At 36.4% G+C, this 19,470-nt stretch overlaps 1 protein-coding gene across 5 annotated transcripts in view; it reads right to left on the bottom strand.

Annotated features, from left to right (window-relative positions):
• Positions 1-19,470, bottom strand: part of CACNA2D1 (calcium voltage-gated channel auxiliary subunit alpha2delta 1) — a 430,557-nt gene that overhangs the window by 105,579 nt on the left and 305,508 nt on the right. For all 5 annotated transcript variants that reach the window (XM_063323544.1, XM_063323542.1, XM_063323543.1 and 2 more), the window contains exons 8-10: positions 7,129-7,198; positions 6,258-6,308; positions 5,087-5,186 (exon numbers count right to left, since the gene is read on the bottom strand). In XM_063323544.1, the coding sequence (XP_063179614.1) occupies positions 5,087-5,186; positions 6,258-6,308; positions 7,129-7,198 (221 nt within the window). The remainder of the gene's footprint in view (positions 1-5,086; positions 5,187-6,257; positions 6,309-7,128; positions 7,199-19,470) is intronic.

Genomic DNA, 19,470 nt, shown 5'->3' on the forward strand with positions numbered 1-19,470 from the left:
AGGACCATGAAGAAGAAAGAGAAAAGAGTCCTTTGGAAAACTGAAAAGCTCTTTATGAAACTCCCCGCCTCCCCCCCACCCCCCATTATCATACGATAAATATTTTAATAAGGAAGGCATAAACCTTGTATCAAATTGGGAGTAAGGGGGGAGGGCAACCACTGAGATGTGGGAATTACATGATAAGCTGCTATTAAAAATCAGTGGGAAAAGGGGTGTATCTTCCACATATAGCTTTTATCCTTATCAATAATTTCATAGGCTGGGTGCATAGTTTTTTCTTTGAAATCAGTTCATCCAGAAATCTCCTTTCCTCTGACTTTAGTCCATGTGCAGAACTGCACAAGAGCAGGAGATGAGCTCTCGGTTTTCCCGGAGCGTCGTTCTATTATCCCTAGTGTGCTCACAACATTTAATTTCCAGTTCCTAAACAGTAAATACTAGTTTGTATTTTTACAAAGGCTAAGTGATTTTAAACAGTCCTACAGCTCCTGACCTTTAGCATGTCTGTTGCTGTAAGGTAGGTTTTTCCTTTGTGTGGTTTTCCGCATCTCTACACATTTGAAGTTGAAATACGTTTCTCCTGCAAACTGCAGCCTACTCACAATCATAAACAAATTACACTCTCTGTGTCAACATCTGAAACCAAGTCACTAAATCATAACATGCTGGGAAGGAATTGCGGCCCCTATCATCTACCACTTACTGCTATCAAAGCATATAACCGGATTAGTGGGAAAACAGCTGTATTACTCATACATTTAAGCTCCTTCAAACAGCAGGTTTTCTTTCTGAACAAAGCACAGCACTTCAGATAAGAAAAATGCAAATCCCAGAGGAAATCATGACATATTAACCCCTGGCAATCTTTACATAACTTAATAGTTCATTCAGCGTTTTTTTTTCGCTAGAAATAAATGCAAGAACTATACTAAATCAGTAGAACTAATGTATTTTAACACATCTACTTTTAAGCTTTTTGTTCCCTAGGATTTCTCCATATACCAGGCATGGTTCATTAAATCATCTTGTCACTTTCTAGAAATGATTGGCATGAGCTTACATCCATGTCTCTCGGTTGTGGGCATGAATCATCATACTTATGGGTTTTGTGGGACAACATCTTGGCAGAGGTTAGCGGTAAAACAGCTCTCTAGTTAACTCAAAACCTCATTACTAAACACTTCATGGTTATTAAAGCTAACAAGCCGTAAAACAACTGTTGCTTTCTTAGCCAAAAGGTCCAGGGGGGAAAGAAAAAATGTAGATAACTTCCAGATATTGCTAGTGTTCATACATCCATCCGCTAATATTGTATTAACCGAAAATTTTCACCTAGCTTTTTGGGCTTTTTAATTAGCCAATGATGTCTAATACCAGGAAGATCAAGAGAAAATGTCCTTAAGCAATAGCATGAAACATATTGAATAAATCTACATTTCTTTCACCTAGAACAAGGTGTTTAAGTTGATATTTTGGGGTTTGGAGTTAATAAGAATATATTAACAACCTCCTTTCAGGTAGCTGTAGAGAGCGATAAGGTCTCCCCTCAGCCTCCTCTTCTCCAGGCTGAACAACCCCAGCTCCCTCAGCTGCTCCTCATGAGACTTGTACTCCAGACCCCTCACCAGCTTCTTTGCCCTTCTCTGGACACGCTCCAGAACCTCAATATCTTTCTTGTAGTGAGGGGCTCAAAACAGTAGTGAACACAGTACTCAAGGTGAGGCCTCACCAGTGCCGAGTTCAGGGGGACAGTCACTTCCCTAGTCCTACTGGCCACGCTATTCCTGATACAAGCCAGGATGCTGTTGGCCTTCTTGGCCACCTGGACACTCTGCTGGCTCATATTCAGCCAGCAGTCAACCAACACCCCCAGGTCCTTTTCTGGCAGGCAGCTCTCCAGCCACTCTGCCCCAAGCCTGTAGCGCTCCATGGGGTTGTTGTGACCCAAGTGCAGGACCCAGCACTTGGCCTTGCTGAACCTCATACCATTGGCCCATAGATCCAGCCTGTCCAGATCCCTCTGTAGAGCGTTCCTACCCTCAAGCAGATCAACACTCCCACCCAACTTGGTGTTTTCTGCAAAATTACCGAGGGTGCACTTGATCCCCTTGTCCAGATCATTGATAAAGATACTAAAGAAAACTGGCCCCAGTACTGAGCCCTAGAGAACACCGCTTGTGACTGGATGATCTTTTGTGTATCACCATATCTCTAGATGATCCTCATATCATTTAGAAAAAAGAAAAATGAGATTATTTTAAAATTAGACAAGACCTAATGAACCATCTGACTTTTAACACAGTACATAAACCTAATAAATCATCAAGCTTTTCACCAGAGGTATGCAAGGAAGAATAAGTGGGAAAAACCTAAGCAGTAAAATGAAGAATTTAATATTTGAATTGAATAAAGATATATAAAATTGATATATACATATAAAAATAAATAAAGATGAGATCTCAGACCTTCTATGAAATCCTCCTAAATGAAAGTCATGTATGCAATTTTCAAAGATCTAACTGGATGATCATAACAATGACTGTTCTAATGTATTATGTTTTACTTTTAGTGTCAAGGTGTCTACATCAAACATAAACATAAAGCAACATACATGAAAACAGTACAGCAACTAATACCAACTTTGCAGTGGATAAATCCTTCATAAAAGTTAAGCCTGTGTATATGCTTTTGTGAATAATCTTAAGAACAAATAACAGAGGGTGACAATATACCGCCTTCTTAAGCAGTGTCACCTCTGGTTTGAGGCTTTGGTTGGACTGTAGGAAAACTGAGCAAACTTAAAAAAAAAAAAAAAAGGGGGAAAAAACATTAAAAAAAAGACCAAACTTCTGAGTTCACTTCTCTGGCTTAAAGAATGCCTTGAAGTAGTAGTACAACCATTTCTTTCCTATTTTTAGCATACGATTCCTTTTCTGTTAGAGAAATAAGAAGCCAGAACGCAATGTCTCCCACAATTCCAATATGCAAGTCATCTGAACACAGGAAAACATAGGTTATACAAAAGTAATTGCAATACTGAAAGGATCGAATACAGACTTTTAAATTAGAAGTGTACAACACCGAATAGCACTTTCTACAAGATGTAGAGATGCCATGTTCTGTTATGTACATTTCTGTGAGCGTTGCCTTCCTCTGAGGATGAATGCAGCATGACCAAAAAATCCTCTGAGGTTCTGCAGTCATATATCTGATGTGTGCCTCTAAAATTCATTCAAAGAAGAAAGGTCCATACATGTTGTAAATTACAAACTACTGGAAAAATCTGCTGTAGAAAATATGCAAAGATTTCTAGTCCTTTTTTGACAGAAATCCCAACCTTGGGGCCTCAGGAGAATAACACTGAACCTTAGCTAATAAAATACCTTAAGGCTAAGGAAGGCTTACACTAAGATACACTGTTTCTGGTCAACTGGGAGCAAATGAAGGAAAGAGTTTGGAAAGCTGTGTAAGTCAGCAGATAGTGGGGGTCCTGACTCTCCAACAGTGAAAGCTGGCACAGCTCCACTGAACGGAGTAATCAATTTCCAGCAGTTTAGGATTACAATCTTCTTTTTTTTTTAAACCGGTGAACCTAACGACGAGATTTCAGCTCTCTAATGTCATTACAGAAAAGCTTATTTCCTTTAATAATAATAATAAAAACATTAGTTTCTTTTTTTCATTGCAATTTAGACTAAAGAAAATGGTCTAATCCACTCTTAAAAACTTTAACAAAGGAAATGCCATTGTGAAGAAAAGCTGCTCTCTTCTACTTGGAGAGAGGTCTAGTTAGACTGACAGCAAACGATGAAGCAATAAGCGGTATTCAAAGAGATTTCTGATAGTGATATTTCAGGTCTTTCTCCCAGCAGGCTGGCTACAACACATCTGAAGAAGTTGAAAATTGTCTCCAAAATCATTCCAGTTACTCACCACGCAGGCTGTCTCTTGTCATTAAGAGTATGTCAATGTTCCCATCCTAAATCCTTAGAATCAAAGCTCAACAGTTCAACAGCTTAATAAAAAACAAAAAAGCCTTGCTCAAGCGTAGAGCATGACATCCAAGGTATCAGCCTGAAAATGGAAAGTGGTCCATACCGCCTTCCCCCTCCCCCAATCTATTTTATTTTGCCTTCAGCTCTCTTGAAAACCAGGAATTTGCACTTTAAATTCCAGGCAAGTATTAGATTAAAATGCCATGAAACAGCCCCCCCACCCACACCCCCCCACCCCCCCCACCCACACCCTCCCCCGCCCCCTGCCAACTATTTTAAAGAACTGTTTAAAAACTCTATTATATAGAAACGAAAGTTTTAAATCTGGTAGTCAAGTTTGAAGTGTAGTAACTATAGGTAGTACTAAAAGTTTTAGATCATGTCCTGAAAGATCTCAGCTGCTGAAAAGCAAGCATCACCTTCGTCTGAAAACCCTTACAATCCTACCTTCTTCCTAACAATCCTCTGACCTGCACATCGCATATGTTGTCTCTGTATGCATAAATTATATGCATTTTAAGTTCCTTCATAGGTTGTTCCCTCTGTTGTATTATTTATTATGGGAAAAAATTGCTTTGCTACCCATGAAGTTGCTAATGTAGAGCTTTAAAGCAACACCTCTGCAGCAGGTCAGACATACGGCTGTACATCTTCTGTCGTCAGGCATCAATTAACACGAGCAACCCGAATGTCTGCTGTGTGGAAAAAGGAACTTCCCCCTACCTCCTCTGTATCATTTTATCTCATACCACAAGATAAAACCTCGGAACCACCAATTATTTCAAGAGAATTTGCCAGTCAAACAGAAGATGCGTTACACAATCCAGAAAAATATATTGAAAAGGAGAATTCTGCTACACAGAATGTTGTTTAAATGACTTTTGCCCTTCACTCAAATGTATAGAGAGCAACAAATCTAGGACTTTCATTATACTTTACGAGAAAACAGTAAGCCGAATGTATTATTTCACAATATATTTTAAGTCTCTTCACAGCTTAACATTCAAGTATCTCATATCTGGCATTAAAAATAGTTTACTTATGGTTTTGTTAACAATGCAAATTTTGAGGAAAGAACAGATACTCACTGAAACTACATTCACGAAGTCATCGTCAGACAAGGTCTCTAACATCTCAATGACTGAGGTGCGGATCAGCTTCAATGTCAATCCACTGACGCTCCCACTCCTATCAGAAATCCACAAGATGATAGAAGAGTTGAATTTAACAAATTTAATTTAAAACGTACAAAGAAAATACAGCGCACCAGCCAGCACCCTCATGAACTTTCACACTAAAATTGTCAATAATTCTCCTGAATTCTCCAACTCATCATTAGTGTTATTACATTATCATAATAAACATTATCATACTAAACAATTAAGTCCAAAACTGGCATTCAAAGCTCCAGACTTGTGGCTCAGATGAAGTCATAATGGTACATCATTTCCTCATTTTCCCTTCAAGAAATCCAAGAGAGTTTACCACCTTCAGCCAATGAATTACGTAAACATTTTATACTCTTATACACAGATTTACAGCTTTAGATTTTCAGATACTCAAATGACAGCTTGTTTGAATCAAGGCAAAACCTAAGCTGAAGTGAAGAAATAACAAATGTTGATAAAGCTCACTGCTGGTATGAAACCGCGTCACCACATTTAAAAGCATTAAATGCAAATTCTCTTAAGGAGAATTTTTTCAGCTTAAAGCAATCTGTTTGACACATCAGGTTCAATGCTTCCTTCAGTCCCTCAACATTAGCTAAACAAATAAAGCCTTGCCAAGGCAAAGAGAGCGTTTTCATTAATTTCTTTCCTCACTTTCTATTAATGTTTTATAGTAACCAAACTTGGCAGTTTTTAAATATCTATGGTAAAACATGCAAAGTCTGCATACATTCTCATTTTCAGGCTCGTGAAATCATGATTAAATCTACTGTAATGTTTGTATTTTACATCAAATCTTGGCAGGCACATGAGAAATGTTCGATTGTTTACTTCAGTAATTATAAGCTGAAAGCAGAATATTAAAGTGATTAAAAAACACTTCCTTATGTCCAGTTTAAATAACTTTCAGGTTTGGTTCATGTTTTTTGGAACTATTTTTTCCTGTGTATTTATTTTGGTCATATCAAGATTTTTGATCATTCCATACAAGGATTTCTTAATCCTTTCCCTTTCTCAGCATACAGAATTCTTCAATACATCTAAGTACTTTTATCCCTCTAATGTCAATATCCAGATATTAAACACTTACGCATCAACTAAAATAAGCATGTCTTTGGGAGAAGCAGCTCCTTGGATATACCTGAAATAAATAAATGGTATGAATGACACAAATCTCAAAACATGATTGTTGCATGTGATGGAAGACACTCTGTGATAAATCTGGCTGAACCAAAAAATTCCTCCTGTTTTAGATAGTAGAAAATCAAGCGCTATCATGTTCTCTCCTGCTGTGTCTCCTAAGTGAACCAAACTCCAAACTGCATTAGGAAAGCCTGAAAGTAGGATACACTGATCAAAAATCACTATTTTCAGATGTTGATAACGGAAAAACATGGATGCTATTTCAGAGCTGAAGATCTTGATTGCAGATAAATTATTACATCAGGCCAGCTTAGGGAAAAATACCTTGTTCTTTGAAAGAATATATTTCAACTAGTATGAATTCAAGTATCAATATGCATTATGCCTTGAGATGCTTAGGGAAAAAAAATCTTGAGAAACAATCCTACTCTTCTCAGCCTTATACCAATCTAGGGATTTTTTTTTCTGGTCTAAACCACTTAGACATATTTGTAAACACTTGCAAAAATCTGTAAGAATGCCTCTGAATTACATTTGATTTTGGCACAAAAACCAAATTTTTTTTATTTGCTTTATTCCTATTTGATAGTTATCCTCCTACAAAAAGGTCCATGTAATGCAAAAGTAAGACACACTATAGTGAATATTCCGTAACAAACAGTATGATTTGAATTTTTTTATTCAGAAGAAGTAAAAGATTTTATAAGAAGAAAATAACAATATCTAAAAGTAAGGACTATTAGACATAAATAATAAGGAAAATTTGCCTGGAGTAAGATATATATGTACGTTAGTCCTTTAAAGAAAGCATAGCTTACCACGGTCTTCTTCGAACATCATACAGATCTATTTTATTTGGAGTTCGACTTTTATCTACCCACGGGGAAGCTAAAAAGGGAAAAAAAAAACCACCTTTATCTTAAGTATTTTAAATGCAACAGTATAATGAATCAATATCACAGACTTTGCACAATATAAATATCAACTTTTGGTATCAATAAATATATCTGTACTTGTGTAATCTGTTTTTGAAATACATATAGAATCATAGAATCATAGAATTGCTGAGGTTGGAAGGGACCTTTAAGATCATCAAGTCCAACCTTTAGCCTACCCTGACAAGAGCCACTTCTAAACCATGTCCCTAAATGCCCCATCTACCCTTTTTTTAAACACCTCCAGGGATGGTGAATCCACCACCTCCCTGGGCAGCCTATTCCAATGTTTAATAACCCTTTCAGTGAAAAAATGTTTCCTAATATCTAATCTTAACCTCCCCTCACGTAACTTGAACCCATTTCCCCTCGTCCTATCACTTGTCACCAGGGAGAAGAGGTCAGCCCCCATCTCTCTACAACCTCCTTTCAGGTAGTTGTAGAGGGTGATGAGGCCTCCCCTCAGCCTCCTCTTCTCCAGGCTAAACAACCCCAGCTCCCTCAGTCGTTCTTCATAAGGTTTGTCCTCCAGACCCCTCACCAGCTTTGTAGCCCTTCTCTGGACACGCTCCAACACCTCAGTGTCCTTCTTGTGAGGGGCTTGAGTGTATGATATATAGGAGTATATATAAGAGCTATCTCTTATATATAGGAGTATATATAAGAGATATCTCTTATATATACTCCTATGTATAAGAGCACATAGTATAATACAATAAAACTATATATATATAAAGACCTTAAAAGATCAAAATGTGTTGAAGAAATAGTTACTGACTATAATTGACTACTGACTTAAACAGAACAAGAATTTCAACCAAACTACTTCAGAATATGAAAAAACTTCGTTTTTTACAAGAAAGTACTTAATTTTGAAAACATTCATGAGTTAATTAATATTGTATACAATGGCACTGTGCTGATCTAAAGCTCAGCTACACGTCTAAAAAATTATTCACTGACATGAAAGTATCGTATTTTCTGAAAATAAAATGAGATGGAAATATTCATGCTTTTGTGAAGAAAATGCTAAGATTAATAACCTTTTGCAAGCATTTAATCTAAGCTTTACCATCATTTTAAACAAGGGTAGGCATCTTTTCCTCACTGAAAAACAAAATGAGCCTTTCAAAACCATTTGACAGCTTAACGAACACAAATAAAAATGTGAAAAGTTACATGCAATGAAATAATGTTCTGCAATTTGCTCTCTCGCTGTGTGCCAATAGCATTGAGAGCAGTGTTTCCTGACTTTAATCATTTTTCTGTCTAGGAAATAAAGAAAGATATAGGCAGCTCCAGGATTTTTCCTGGAAAAGCATTCATCTAAGACAAATGGGAAGAACTATAGTATCTCTATCCATGAATATAAAAGAAGCCTATTTCTGATATTACTGAATAAACCCTTTCCTAAGTGACCATAACCTGAGTTTGCACATCAGTTACTAGAACATTTAAACAGAACATAACCCACGGGACATTTATCAGCCGCACAAAACATTGCATATTGTTGCACACCAGAAGAACCTCAAACTCTACACCAGGATTGTCTATCACCGGACAGGTCCTTTGTGATCTGAAGGGATAAGGGGCATTGAAATTTCCAGAAATGAGAAAACAGAATTTTTGAGACTGGTATATGTCAAATTTGTAACTTAATTATCATTACTTTGGGATGGATGGGTTAAATTCACCAGTATTTTACGAGCCTGAAGCCATCTGAAGCCATGGTTAGCACGTGTTTGATCACAGACTTTTTGTGTCCATCCAGACTAACCCATCCATTAGAATTCCATCTGAAACTCCATCCTTGAAATACATTCCGTGAGACTCGCAAAATCTGTATCCAATGTACTCATTTCAGTTTGTATTATGAGTACTTTAGGTAAAATAGAAAATATAAATAATCAAGGTACTGACCAACACTGCTATATCTTTGCCCAAACTTTCAGTCTTTCCACTAACATCCAATAAAAAGCCTATGCCCTATCAAATCCGGTGCTCTTAATCAACCCCTATCTTGGACAGTCTTCATAAATAGAGAATTATCTGAATGTATGCATATATATTTATTTCAAAACAACAGATAAAATATAATTTACACTGCTGGTGTGACAATAACTCTTAGCAATCTCCAGTAAGAAGTGAAATAAAACTTTTTTTAAGTTTTTTTTTTCATATAAAAGATAAGTTCAGCTCCTTAACTGCATTCTCCAAAGCAACCAGATGGTGATTCAAAGCAAGTTCGAACACAGGAGCTGAAGAGTGCTTCTAACATCATTGTATGCTCCTATAACAGCAGATACTGACATAAGTATTAATTTAAAATAGAATCAATTTTCTAAAGGCTCACGAAATAACAGACTAGCTCCTTAGCTAACATAAACTATCTACTGAAAACTATCACTTGAATATTTAGCTACAATTTATCTGATACCATAACCTTCAAGACGATAGTGTAACTTCCTATTTTGAACTGAAATCTAACTTTTCTAAATTCTGAACTAAAATTTACAGAAATATGGGTTAAGATTCCATTTTGTCTGTGTAACAAAACACAATACAAGAAATAATACAGCTACATTTTTCTGCAAAATCTGAGAGCTACAAATCTATGTTGACGTGATACCACCTGACAAGTCAGCACGTAATTTCCTCAAGATCAACACTAGTTGCCTAGACAGAGCACACTTCAGAATCGCGTCCTTTAGATCAAATATAGTGTGGCAAATCTTCTGGAAATATGAAGTGGGAAAATTAATACTAACCTAAACCTGTGAGGAAACACCAAAGAATAAAATTTGAAATGCCTGAAACTTTCCTAATATTTCCAAAACCACCAAAGGTTCTGTATAACAAAAGCTGAGTTGTTGATTTTTTTTTAACTGGAATACAAGCCAGAACAATGGGGATTTTTACCTTTTTTTTTCCCCTTTCTTTCTCTTTATGGAAAGAATGCTCAAAACTTCTGATTGAAGCAGCATAAAATAAAGAACAAATCTTTCTAAATCACTCTTCAAAGGAGGTCCTTCCATTAAGCAACTAAACCTTGCATTCAGTTCTACTACAGTTTTTCAGTAATTTCCTGGATCACAACAAAGTTCAAACTGTCCTTTTCCGGCTACATCTACATTAGTAAGTTAAAAAGCCCAGCGGAAAGGAAGACGTTCACCAGAACTAGAATATGAACTATTACAATGGTCCAGTTATACCTTTAGCCCACAAAAGACACTGTGAATAAACCACTCAGCACATTACTTACAGCCTATCTGATCCTTTTGGAGATTACTGGGAATGGGAACACTTACAGTTTTTCGTTTTGGGAGACAGACTGAGTAGTGAACGCAACAATGAAATTCTACTTTCCTTGCACTAGCTTGGCCCTTTCAGCATGCATGGGCCTGGAAAGATTGTCAGCAGCTTCAGAGAGATCTGGAGGTCTTTAAAAATTATTTCTCACCATGCTGTTAAACCAGTATTTTGTGTGCCACAAGTCAGTAAGTTTCTTTTTCCTAATTAATATATTCCTTTCTCTTGAGACAAGCATAACAAGCACCTACATGCTTAAGTTTCCACGTGAGGAAATTTTTCCGGATATGTGCTGTGACTGCAAAATTATTCATTAGATATTAATAGGTGCTGGATCATACAAACACTAATTAAGAAATATAACGTTTACTGAGAAAACTACTTCTATTGATCTTTATGATGTTTTCTCCAGCAGTTTACATACTCTACTAGTAAGTCTCTGCATGGCTAAACATAAATAAAGACTCCAACCTTAGTATCAAAAATTTCATTCACACCAAGGAAGCGCTGAATTCCCTCTCCAACCTCAAGAATTAACATGACTAAATTACTCGTTCATCCTAAACTCTCACTGGACTAACACTTTTAATTTTAGATGGCTTTGCACGGTCTCAAATCTATTCACTGGTTTTGGTAACGTTCTGAGTATTTAAGGACCTTATTGAAATTGCTGTTACTAGGAAACTGAAATTCCCTTAGGACTTCTGACCTCCAATGATCTAATTTTAATTTACCCTGGTTCCAACTTTTAAAAAATCATTTTTTAAAAGATGATAAATGCTTTCTATGCAAAAATAAGTAATTATGTGTTTATAATTATGCAGGAAATAATTAGGAGGGATGGAGACCACTGAAAAAGACATGCATTGCCTTGATCCATATACAGAACACACTATAAAGCTGTTTGAGGAAACTGGCTTACGCCTTACTGACAAAGCCGGTATATGGGCTAAGATGAAATGAAATACACAAAAAGATGATCACGTGTTTTCTTAAAAAACTAAAATTGAAGATCAAGGATTTTGAGATTGAGTTTTATTTATATAACTTATCGTTTAAAACATGCATTTAAATCAGATGCCTTGGAACCTAGATCACCCAACATCTTGAAGAAGTCAGCCTCACCGTGTTTCATTGTTGCATACTAATATCTTTAAACTATGTCAACACTACACACTTCTCTGTTGCATACATTAGGCGTTAGTCATGTTCTCCTTTGATGATTTTCTTGTCTGGCATATGGTTAGATTTGATATTTCATAAATTATTCATTGGATTTGATATCCCTCCCACTTCTGCTGTTTGCATTATGGAGATACAGGCCTGGCTAGGTTTCAAGCAAGAGTAGGGCATGCTCTTTTGTTATTTCTGCACATGTAGAGTGGAAATCCTCAGTTTTGTTGATTACATGCAGAACCAATTCATGCAGTAGAGAGGCTATCACACAGTAAAGGTTAAATGAAAGTATTCCTCAGGAAAAGGCGAACTTGGCTACACCTGTCCATTTTTAATTCATGAGATGATTCCAGAGGCATAGGTGAGTGTCATGGGGGAGGCCTTCCTGGAAGTCCTGCTGAATGAGACTTCAGTTACATCTGCCCCGCTCTACTGGTGAGGTACGTGTGTGCATGGAACAGAGAGGCACGGATGAATTATTAAAAACTTTACATCCCTGTAACACATCTGGGGAAAGAGGCTAAAAGCTGATAGTAAAACAGGTAACAAATGCCAATTATCAAATCCCAGACAGCATCGTCTTATTCTGACTCAAACTTCATTACCTTCCCATCTCAGAGGGTTAACATTTACTGGGTTAGGCAAACAAGTATTTGTTAAAGTTGATTTTTATCTTGATGTCCTTCAAGAAAACATTCATGTGGATATTCAAAACATCCATAAATACAGGCTACTCAGTTCCCTGTGCCAGATCGAATGAAGTCTGGAGCCAAGTTTGAGGTGCAACATACAGCTTATACTTGGCCCTTAGATTCATTTCACATTTTCTCTCATATTTTAGTGAACGTACGTGAACAAACCTGCATTCAGGTATGTGATAGCTCACACTAGTTGGGAAATGTCCCACATGCAGAAGTCATGTGAATTTTGGTGTAGCAGCACCACCTTTGCAGAATTACTTAGTTATTTTTCAGTATTTTTCAGTAAAAGAGGAAAAGCATTCCTCAGTAAAAGGTGAAAAGTGCCAAGACGTGATAGCTAAAAACAATATAAAGCATTAATCATCACAAAATTTTTTGTACCACTATACTTAGGACTCAAGATATTTATATCATAATGATGTCTTGGATTAACAATTGATTAGTACTATCCCGCCAAGACAGATATTGTACCTGACCAACTCTGTTCTACCACAACTGAGACTGAATGCAGCCACTTCTTAGCTATGCAGGACTGAATGCAGCTACTTCTTAGCTATTTTACTCCGGTAAGGACTTTAAATTGCCAAGAGCTCAAATTATCTTCAGATAAAATCTGTCTAACATAGACAGCTGTGTGCAATGTCCTCTATAACTTTTATAGCACCATCAACAAAGAGAGGATAATCATCTCACGGAGGCTTTTTTTCAGAATGTATTACCCAAGTGGTTATGGGCAATACTGAGCTCAGTTTCATCCCAGATCAGTTCAGCAATGAGCTTTATATGGGACCAGTCCATAAGGAAACAAATATATTGCTTTATTGGTCCCAATATACCAAAAGAAACAAAAGCTATTTGGACATTTAACACGGAGTGCAGTCTGCAACTTAAAATTAATCCCTCATATGGCTCTGTGTTATCTTAGTTTAGAGGTAAATATTTCTGCTTCCGCACGTATAAACTGAATTGCGTCCTCAATGAATGTGTTGCTCACATTGGTTTCACCTGGACTAGCTGCCATGCAAAGGGGGCTGGAGTGTCAGGGCGTGGGGAGAAGAGGTACAGAAGCAACAAGATGGTTTTGGGTTGTTCTTTTTTTGTTATTGTTTTTCTTTTTCTCCTATAAGAGCAAATTCTGGATATTTCAATTGGTATCGTAGAAACACAGAGACGATATAAACTTTGGCACGCAGGTATGGTGGCCTCCTGGCTGCAACCTCATTAACTCACTAGAAATAACACATTATCCTGTAACTGGGTGGATCTGCCTGCACAACTACAACATTCAGCACATCAGTTTTGGAAAATGAGCCACAATTAAACATATTGTAAGGTTTTCCATATCATGAGTACAATTAGATCCAAATCTTGTCGGCCCATGTCCTTATCTCCCAGATGTCAACAAAAAAAAATTGAACAACTCTCAAAAAGACTTATTTCAATGTAAAAAGTAGAACTATTCGACTTACACACTAATTGCACTAATTGATCATTTATAAGCTGCATTACTTGGGAAGGTGTTTGGGGTTTTGTTTTGTTTTGTTACTTTAAAGGCTCCTTTAAAAGTTGAGTTACTAAAAGGAACTGACAGCTATAAAATATAAAACCTTTTACAAAAAAAAAAAAAAAAAAGGTGTAGTTCTCAGTTTTTCAAGGCCTTTGATTCATTTTGTATGGATTTTTTAGGCTTTCTGGTCTCTTAGTATCTGCTTCAGTAATGACTTTCTTTGGAGAGTTCAATAACACGGCCGCAACACAATTGCTTACCATTAACAGTTAACAGAAGAGCAGCTGTGCACAGCAAGTCCTTCGTTTGGAGAGGTACCATTTTATTTTATTAGAAATTGATTTTTGAAGCCCTTTCATTATTAATTTGTTTAAGCAGGGAATGCTCCAGTAGCTGAGTGAGACCTGCCTCGCTGACATCTGGAAATGGGTTCAAGATTTTTTTAATTTTTTTTTTTTTAAGTGAAGGGGAAGAGAGAATACTACCTCTTCTCTATCCATATGTTTAATCTAAGAATTGTAAGACTTTAGGGACAAAATTACTTTTCTGGATAATCAGAGCTGCAGCATTATCATTTTTTTTTTTTTTTTTAATCATCTGTGAATTTCTTCATTTACACCTTAGGAATATCCTAGTAAAATACTGGCATAAGCAATGTAAGGGGGCTTTTCTCTAATTAATTAAAGTTCCCTTCATATTATACTTATTTATTATATAGATAAACAAAGTAAGGTTAAATACAAGGCAAATCTACTGTAAAAAAGGGAAAGAATAAAACAGTTCTTATAGCTGTACTTTACAGCACTGATATTACAAAGATCCTGAGGAGATTAACACACCTGCTGATGTTTAAACAATGCTATGAATTTAAGTATGAGTTAATGAATATAATAGCATGCTGAATCTTAAAAAAACTTCATGTTAGACATATTCCTGGCTTGAATCCCTGCCCTTCAGAGGATCACTGAGGAAGTCATTTTATCTCTCTATACCTGTTTCTTCTATCTGCAAAATGAGGACGGTGATAATTTTATTAATTTTAAACCAGAAGACGTTTTATTACTTTTAAACCAGAAGATGTTTTGGGGATGAAAATTAAGTTGCATGTTATATGCCATTCAGTATAGATATGCCCTGCAGTACAGCATAAAATAATCTAGGGGTGTTTGAGAACACAAAGCCTCCTAGAACAGGACTGGAGAACCTTGTAGTATAGAAGAAACAAAACAGGGCCCCATGTTGTCCATCGGGAAAGGCTGCCAGCACGTGTCGTCCCTTCTGCCACACTGTGGGGCTGTCTGAGGGATGCTAATAAAACTCTGATTTGTTCTGTTTATTAGTACAGATATACCTTTAAAGCTGAGGGAGAAGACGAGCTTAAGAAACACCTGTACACGTGACTAAGACATGTTCAGATGTGCTGAAAGTAAGAATTCAGATTATGTAGGAATTAAATTCCAACACTACAATCTTGTTCAGTATCTACTCTTTTAGCTAAGAAGGACTTCAACTTCACAGATACTTTGCAACTTGAATTCAGTCCTTCTTCAGTAAATAGAGTCTTATCTCCATAAATAACAGGACTGCTAACATCTCAAAATGCTACTTCATGTCTAGTACACCTGGAAGTCCGGCAAAGAATTGGTCTCCTTAGGAAATACTATTTCTCTTCATGAGTGTGAAGTTCCTAATGTTCACCTAACAAGTTGATATTGTAGCACTTTTAATGGCTTTCTCATAGTTATATGAGCCTGGGCGTAGCCAAAACCAAACCCTCCACTACCCATTTCCTTTCATCTCCCACCCTTATTTCACATGGATAAGGTCAAAAAAAGATGACAGATATATATGTCTAGCTTACGTGATAAGAGAAGGGCCACAGAGCTGCAGGCTGGAGGCTATTTTTTCCTCCATGGAAAACAAAACAAAACAAAACAAAACAACACAATACAACACAACACAACAGAGAGAAGTCACAGAGCTATGCGGCATTTTGGGAGAGTAGATGTTGCCAGACATACCGCATTGGGAAAGCAAGTTTTAAATTTAATTTCCCAAAGGCCCTTGTTAAATCTCCAGATGAAAGTGGGAAGATTGGGAACAGCTGGGGTCAGGACACTATTTCTTTTTCAATTTTATTTTTGTTATGAATTGCCTCAACTTTTCGGATCTTGATCGAGTGTGGCACATTCCCACCTTCAGCACCCTGCAGACCAAATGCTGTCACACCAAGTCTAGGTTGTACATTTCTCAATAAAAGCTGCTGAATCTATCCATGTATCATTATGCCAATGTTATTGCTATATGAACCCCGCTAACTGGAATCTGAAACTATCCATATTAGTGCTACCCTTTCTAGTCTTACATTTGGCAAATATTATTTAGTACACTTCCCTGAGAGAGCTGAGTCGGTGTTGCTGATCAAACTGTTTTTTTACTAAACATTCATCTAAATCAAGAGTGTGTTTTCATTTGAGTAATCCTTTGTAGCCAAACTTTCTTAAGCATATTTATCGCTGTAACCAGAAAGCCTCCTAGATCATATTTAACTGCAAATAAATGTCTGCTGTCTGCAGTCCCAAACATAATGCATCCTTTACTAAGAATCTTAGCCTTACCAAAAAAAACAAGAGAGGTGGTATCTGGCAAAAAGTACATAAATACAAAGTGTTTTTTAAATGTGTTTAATTAGTAATTGCTACAGTGAAAATACTATGCTTCCCATTGCAGTATTTTAATGAAACATTGACTAACAATTATAATCCTCATTACCTCTATAATTAAGAAGGATTTCAATATTAAAAGAGGAACTGGTTGGTTTGTACCTACACTTCCAAGTAGTCTGCCAAAAAATTAATATTAAATTTTAAAGTGTTCTTTTAGCTGCTTTCTAAGACCTAGCAGTAAAATTAGCTGGGTAGATGCCTCACAAAATGTAAGTAACTTAATATCTGCCAAGCCATATTAAACTACTTTAATTAAATTAATTTATTTTTGTGTAACAGATTTGTCCAATTCTCTGTGGTTAATTATGAATTAAATCTGCAGGATGATCTATATTAAAGTAAAGTACCTTTCTGTCTACATGGAGTCAATGAAGCTCTACATGTGCAAGCCCACAGCAGGAATGCATTCAAGATTAAAAAAAAAAAAAAAGAAAAGAAAAGAAAAAAGTTTAATTTTTCAAACTCCTGCCACCATAGAAAAATATTTTTGGAAACATTATTATAAAAAAAAACAAACCAAACAACAGCACAAAAAAAAAACAACCAAAGAAACAACAAACAAACAACCATTGTGGTTGGTTGAGGTGGTCCTGCTTGAGCAGGAGGGTTGGTGCACGTGACTTCCAAAGTTTCCTTCCAACCCCAATCATTCTGTGATTCTGCGATTGTTGTCACTTATTCTTACCTTTTAAAAATGTCTCAGATATTCTGTATTAGATAGTCCATATCTGGTGAAAGAGATACATCCTTCCAGAATATTAATCTATTTCAAGTGTCTCTTTGGAGTATCTTATTCTCTTAGGATGACCATATGTCCCTTGTCTTTTAAAGCTGAAAGTTTTGGATATTAAAACAATATGCTGTGATATTCGTCATTTTATGTCTTTGCAAGTTTCAATTGGATTAAAGAAAAATTGGTAAGTTCAATGGTCTTGCTAAAATGCTGTCAGATTACTGTTTTTAATTTGAATGAAAAACTATTGAAACCCTATGTCTGGACTAGAATTAGGCAAGTTGTCATCTTAAAATGACATCTTAAAAGCTAATACTAGTTTCTAGAATTAGAAGTCTAAACTCAAAAATTAGGCAGGAAGATGTACATCTACAAGTACTACTGAGAAGGTGTTTCAACATTTGTAATGATTTGTGCTCTCTTGCCATCCCACAGAGTATCCAAATTTTAAACTTGGTGTCTCACAGTTTTCCCAATGAAACTCCTCTGATTTTGATTATTATTTCCACAAACCTGACTTTCAGAATTCCATAATATCAAATTTCAGGAGGGTTTGCTTAAAAAAAAACCACAAAATACATTTCAGCTTTCTTCAGTGGTAGTGGTGAAAACTGAGTCTTACTCTTGTGTTATACATAAATAATGGAAAACACTTCCATTGCAGGACAAAGGGTGGAAACTTCTATAATAAACCTGTGGATTTTGTAAAGAAACTAGAATTGAAAACATGCATTCAAGACAGCTGAGCCCTCAGACAAAAACAAAAAGGAAGGAAAAGAAATTATTTATATGCCCAGTCCTATCTTGCTTTCTGCAGAGAACTCAGCTGAAATTCTGTTTGCAAACTGAACACTAAGAAACAGGAAGGGTTTTCTCATACAAGTTATATGTGGGAGATGTTCGGAAAAGCTGATTGTGATTTCCTGTTAAAAAGAAGAAAAGAAGCTGTTAACTAATTCCCCAAAATGTCACCATGTAAATTGAGATTCCTTTTTTTTTCTGAGATGACTCAAGGTAAGCTCTGAGCACGCAGTGGACAGTAGTGCAGGAGAGTGGCCTCAAGGTCGCTGTGGCTGCGAGTCAGACAGGACCATACGCAAACCAGTATCGCGTCTAACAGCACGCAATATTCACTACATGCCTTTATGGGTCTGGCTTTTCTGGTCAGGCTTGTCAGCCTTTTTTAATTCACAGATTTCAACGCAGCTTGAATTTAATTTTAATGAATCTGATCTCATCCATCACATTGTATCTTCTTGCTACGGAAATTAAGTTTTGTACCAAAAGCTTAAACAACGGAAATCCCTCCCCTATAGCTCCATGAGAATGCTTTGTTTACCTGCGTATCGGTCACAAAGGATTCTCTACGCACTGCTTGCGAGGCAAAGTCTGTGAGCAAAAATGGCCTCCGGTAAAGGTATGCTTGTGACATGAAGACAGTTTGGAATTACAGTTGGTTGTGAAAAAACTCATTTAAAACGTCTGAGCCGTGTGATTTCAATGACTTGACAATTTCACCAGTCAGTCTGTTAACTTGTTTTAGCAATTTTAACATATTTTAACTATTGTTAAGAATTATTAAATGACAAAATATTTAAATTAAATGCTCAGAAAATATCCAAAGTTTGGGCAACTGTATATTGTATATTGAAACTGTAGCATTTCACATTTTTTATGTGTTAATGTCTGTGTTAATGACAGGTGAAATGGACAATTGTAACCTGAATAGAAAATTGTCGTTATGCAGAATCCAAAGTACTTGCAACCTAACTTCATTACATCCACTATAATAATTTTCAGAACGTTTGCAACCAACCACTACGTGGCCTGTACTTAGTGTTTGTATTGATGGATGAACACGGACAGAAAACATACGGAGTCTTCTTTTCATCCTCAGTCAGTAAGCCAACAAATGCGATTTAGTTTTTAAACTGAAAGAAAATGTCTGTTGCTACTTTGTGTCAGCAAACATTATTCTCCCTTTGAGCAAGAGGGAAATTATTATAAAGGGAAAGTAGAAGAGATTACAGAATAAATTGTAGTCTCACACAAATATGCTTGTTTCTTCAGATA

Source organism: Chroicocephalus ridibundus, chromosome 1 (genome assembly GCF_963924245.1).
Source record: "Chroicocephalus ridibundus chromosome 1, bChrRid1.1, whole genome shotgun sequence".
NCBI lineage: Eukaryota > Metazoa > Chordata > Aves > Charadriiformes > Laridae > Chroicocephalus > Chroicocephalus ridibundus.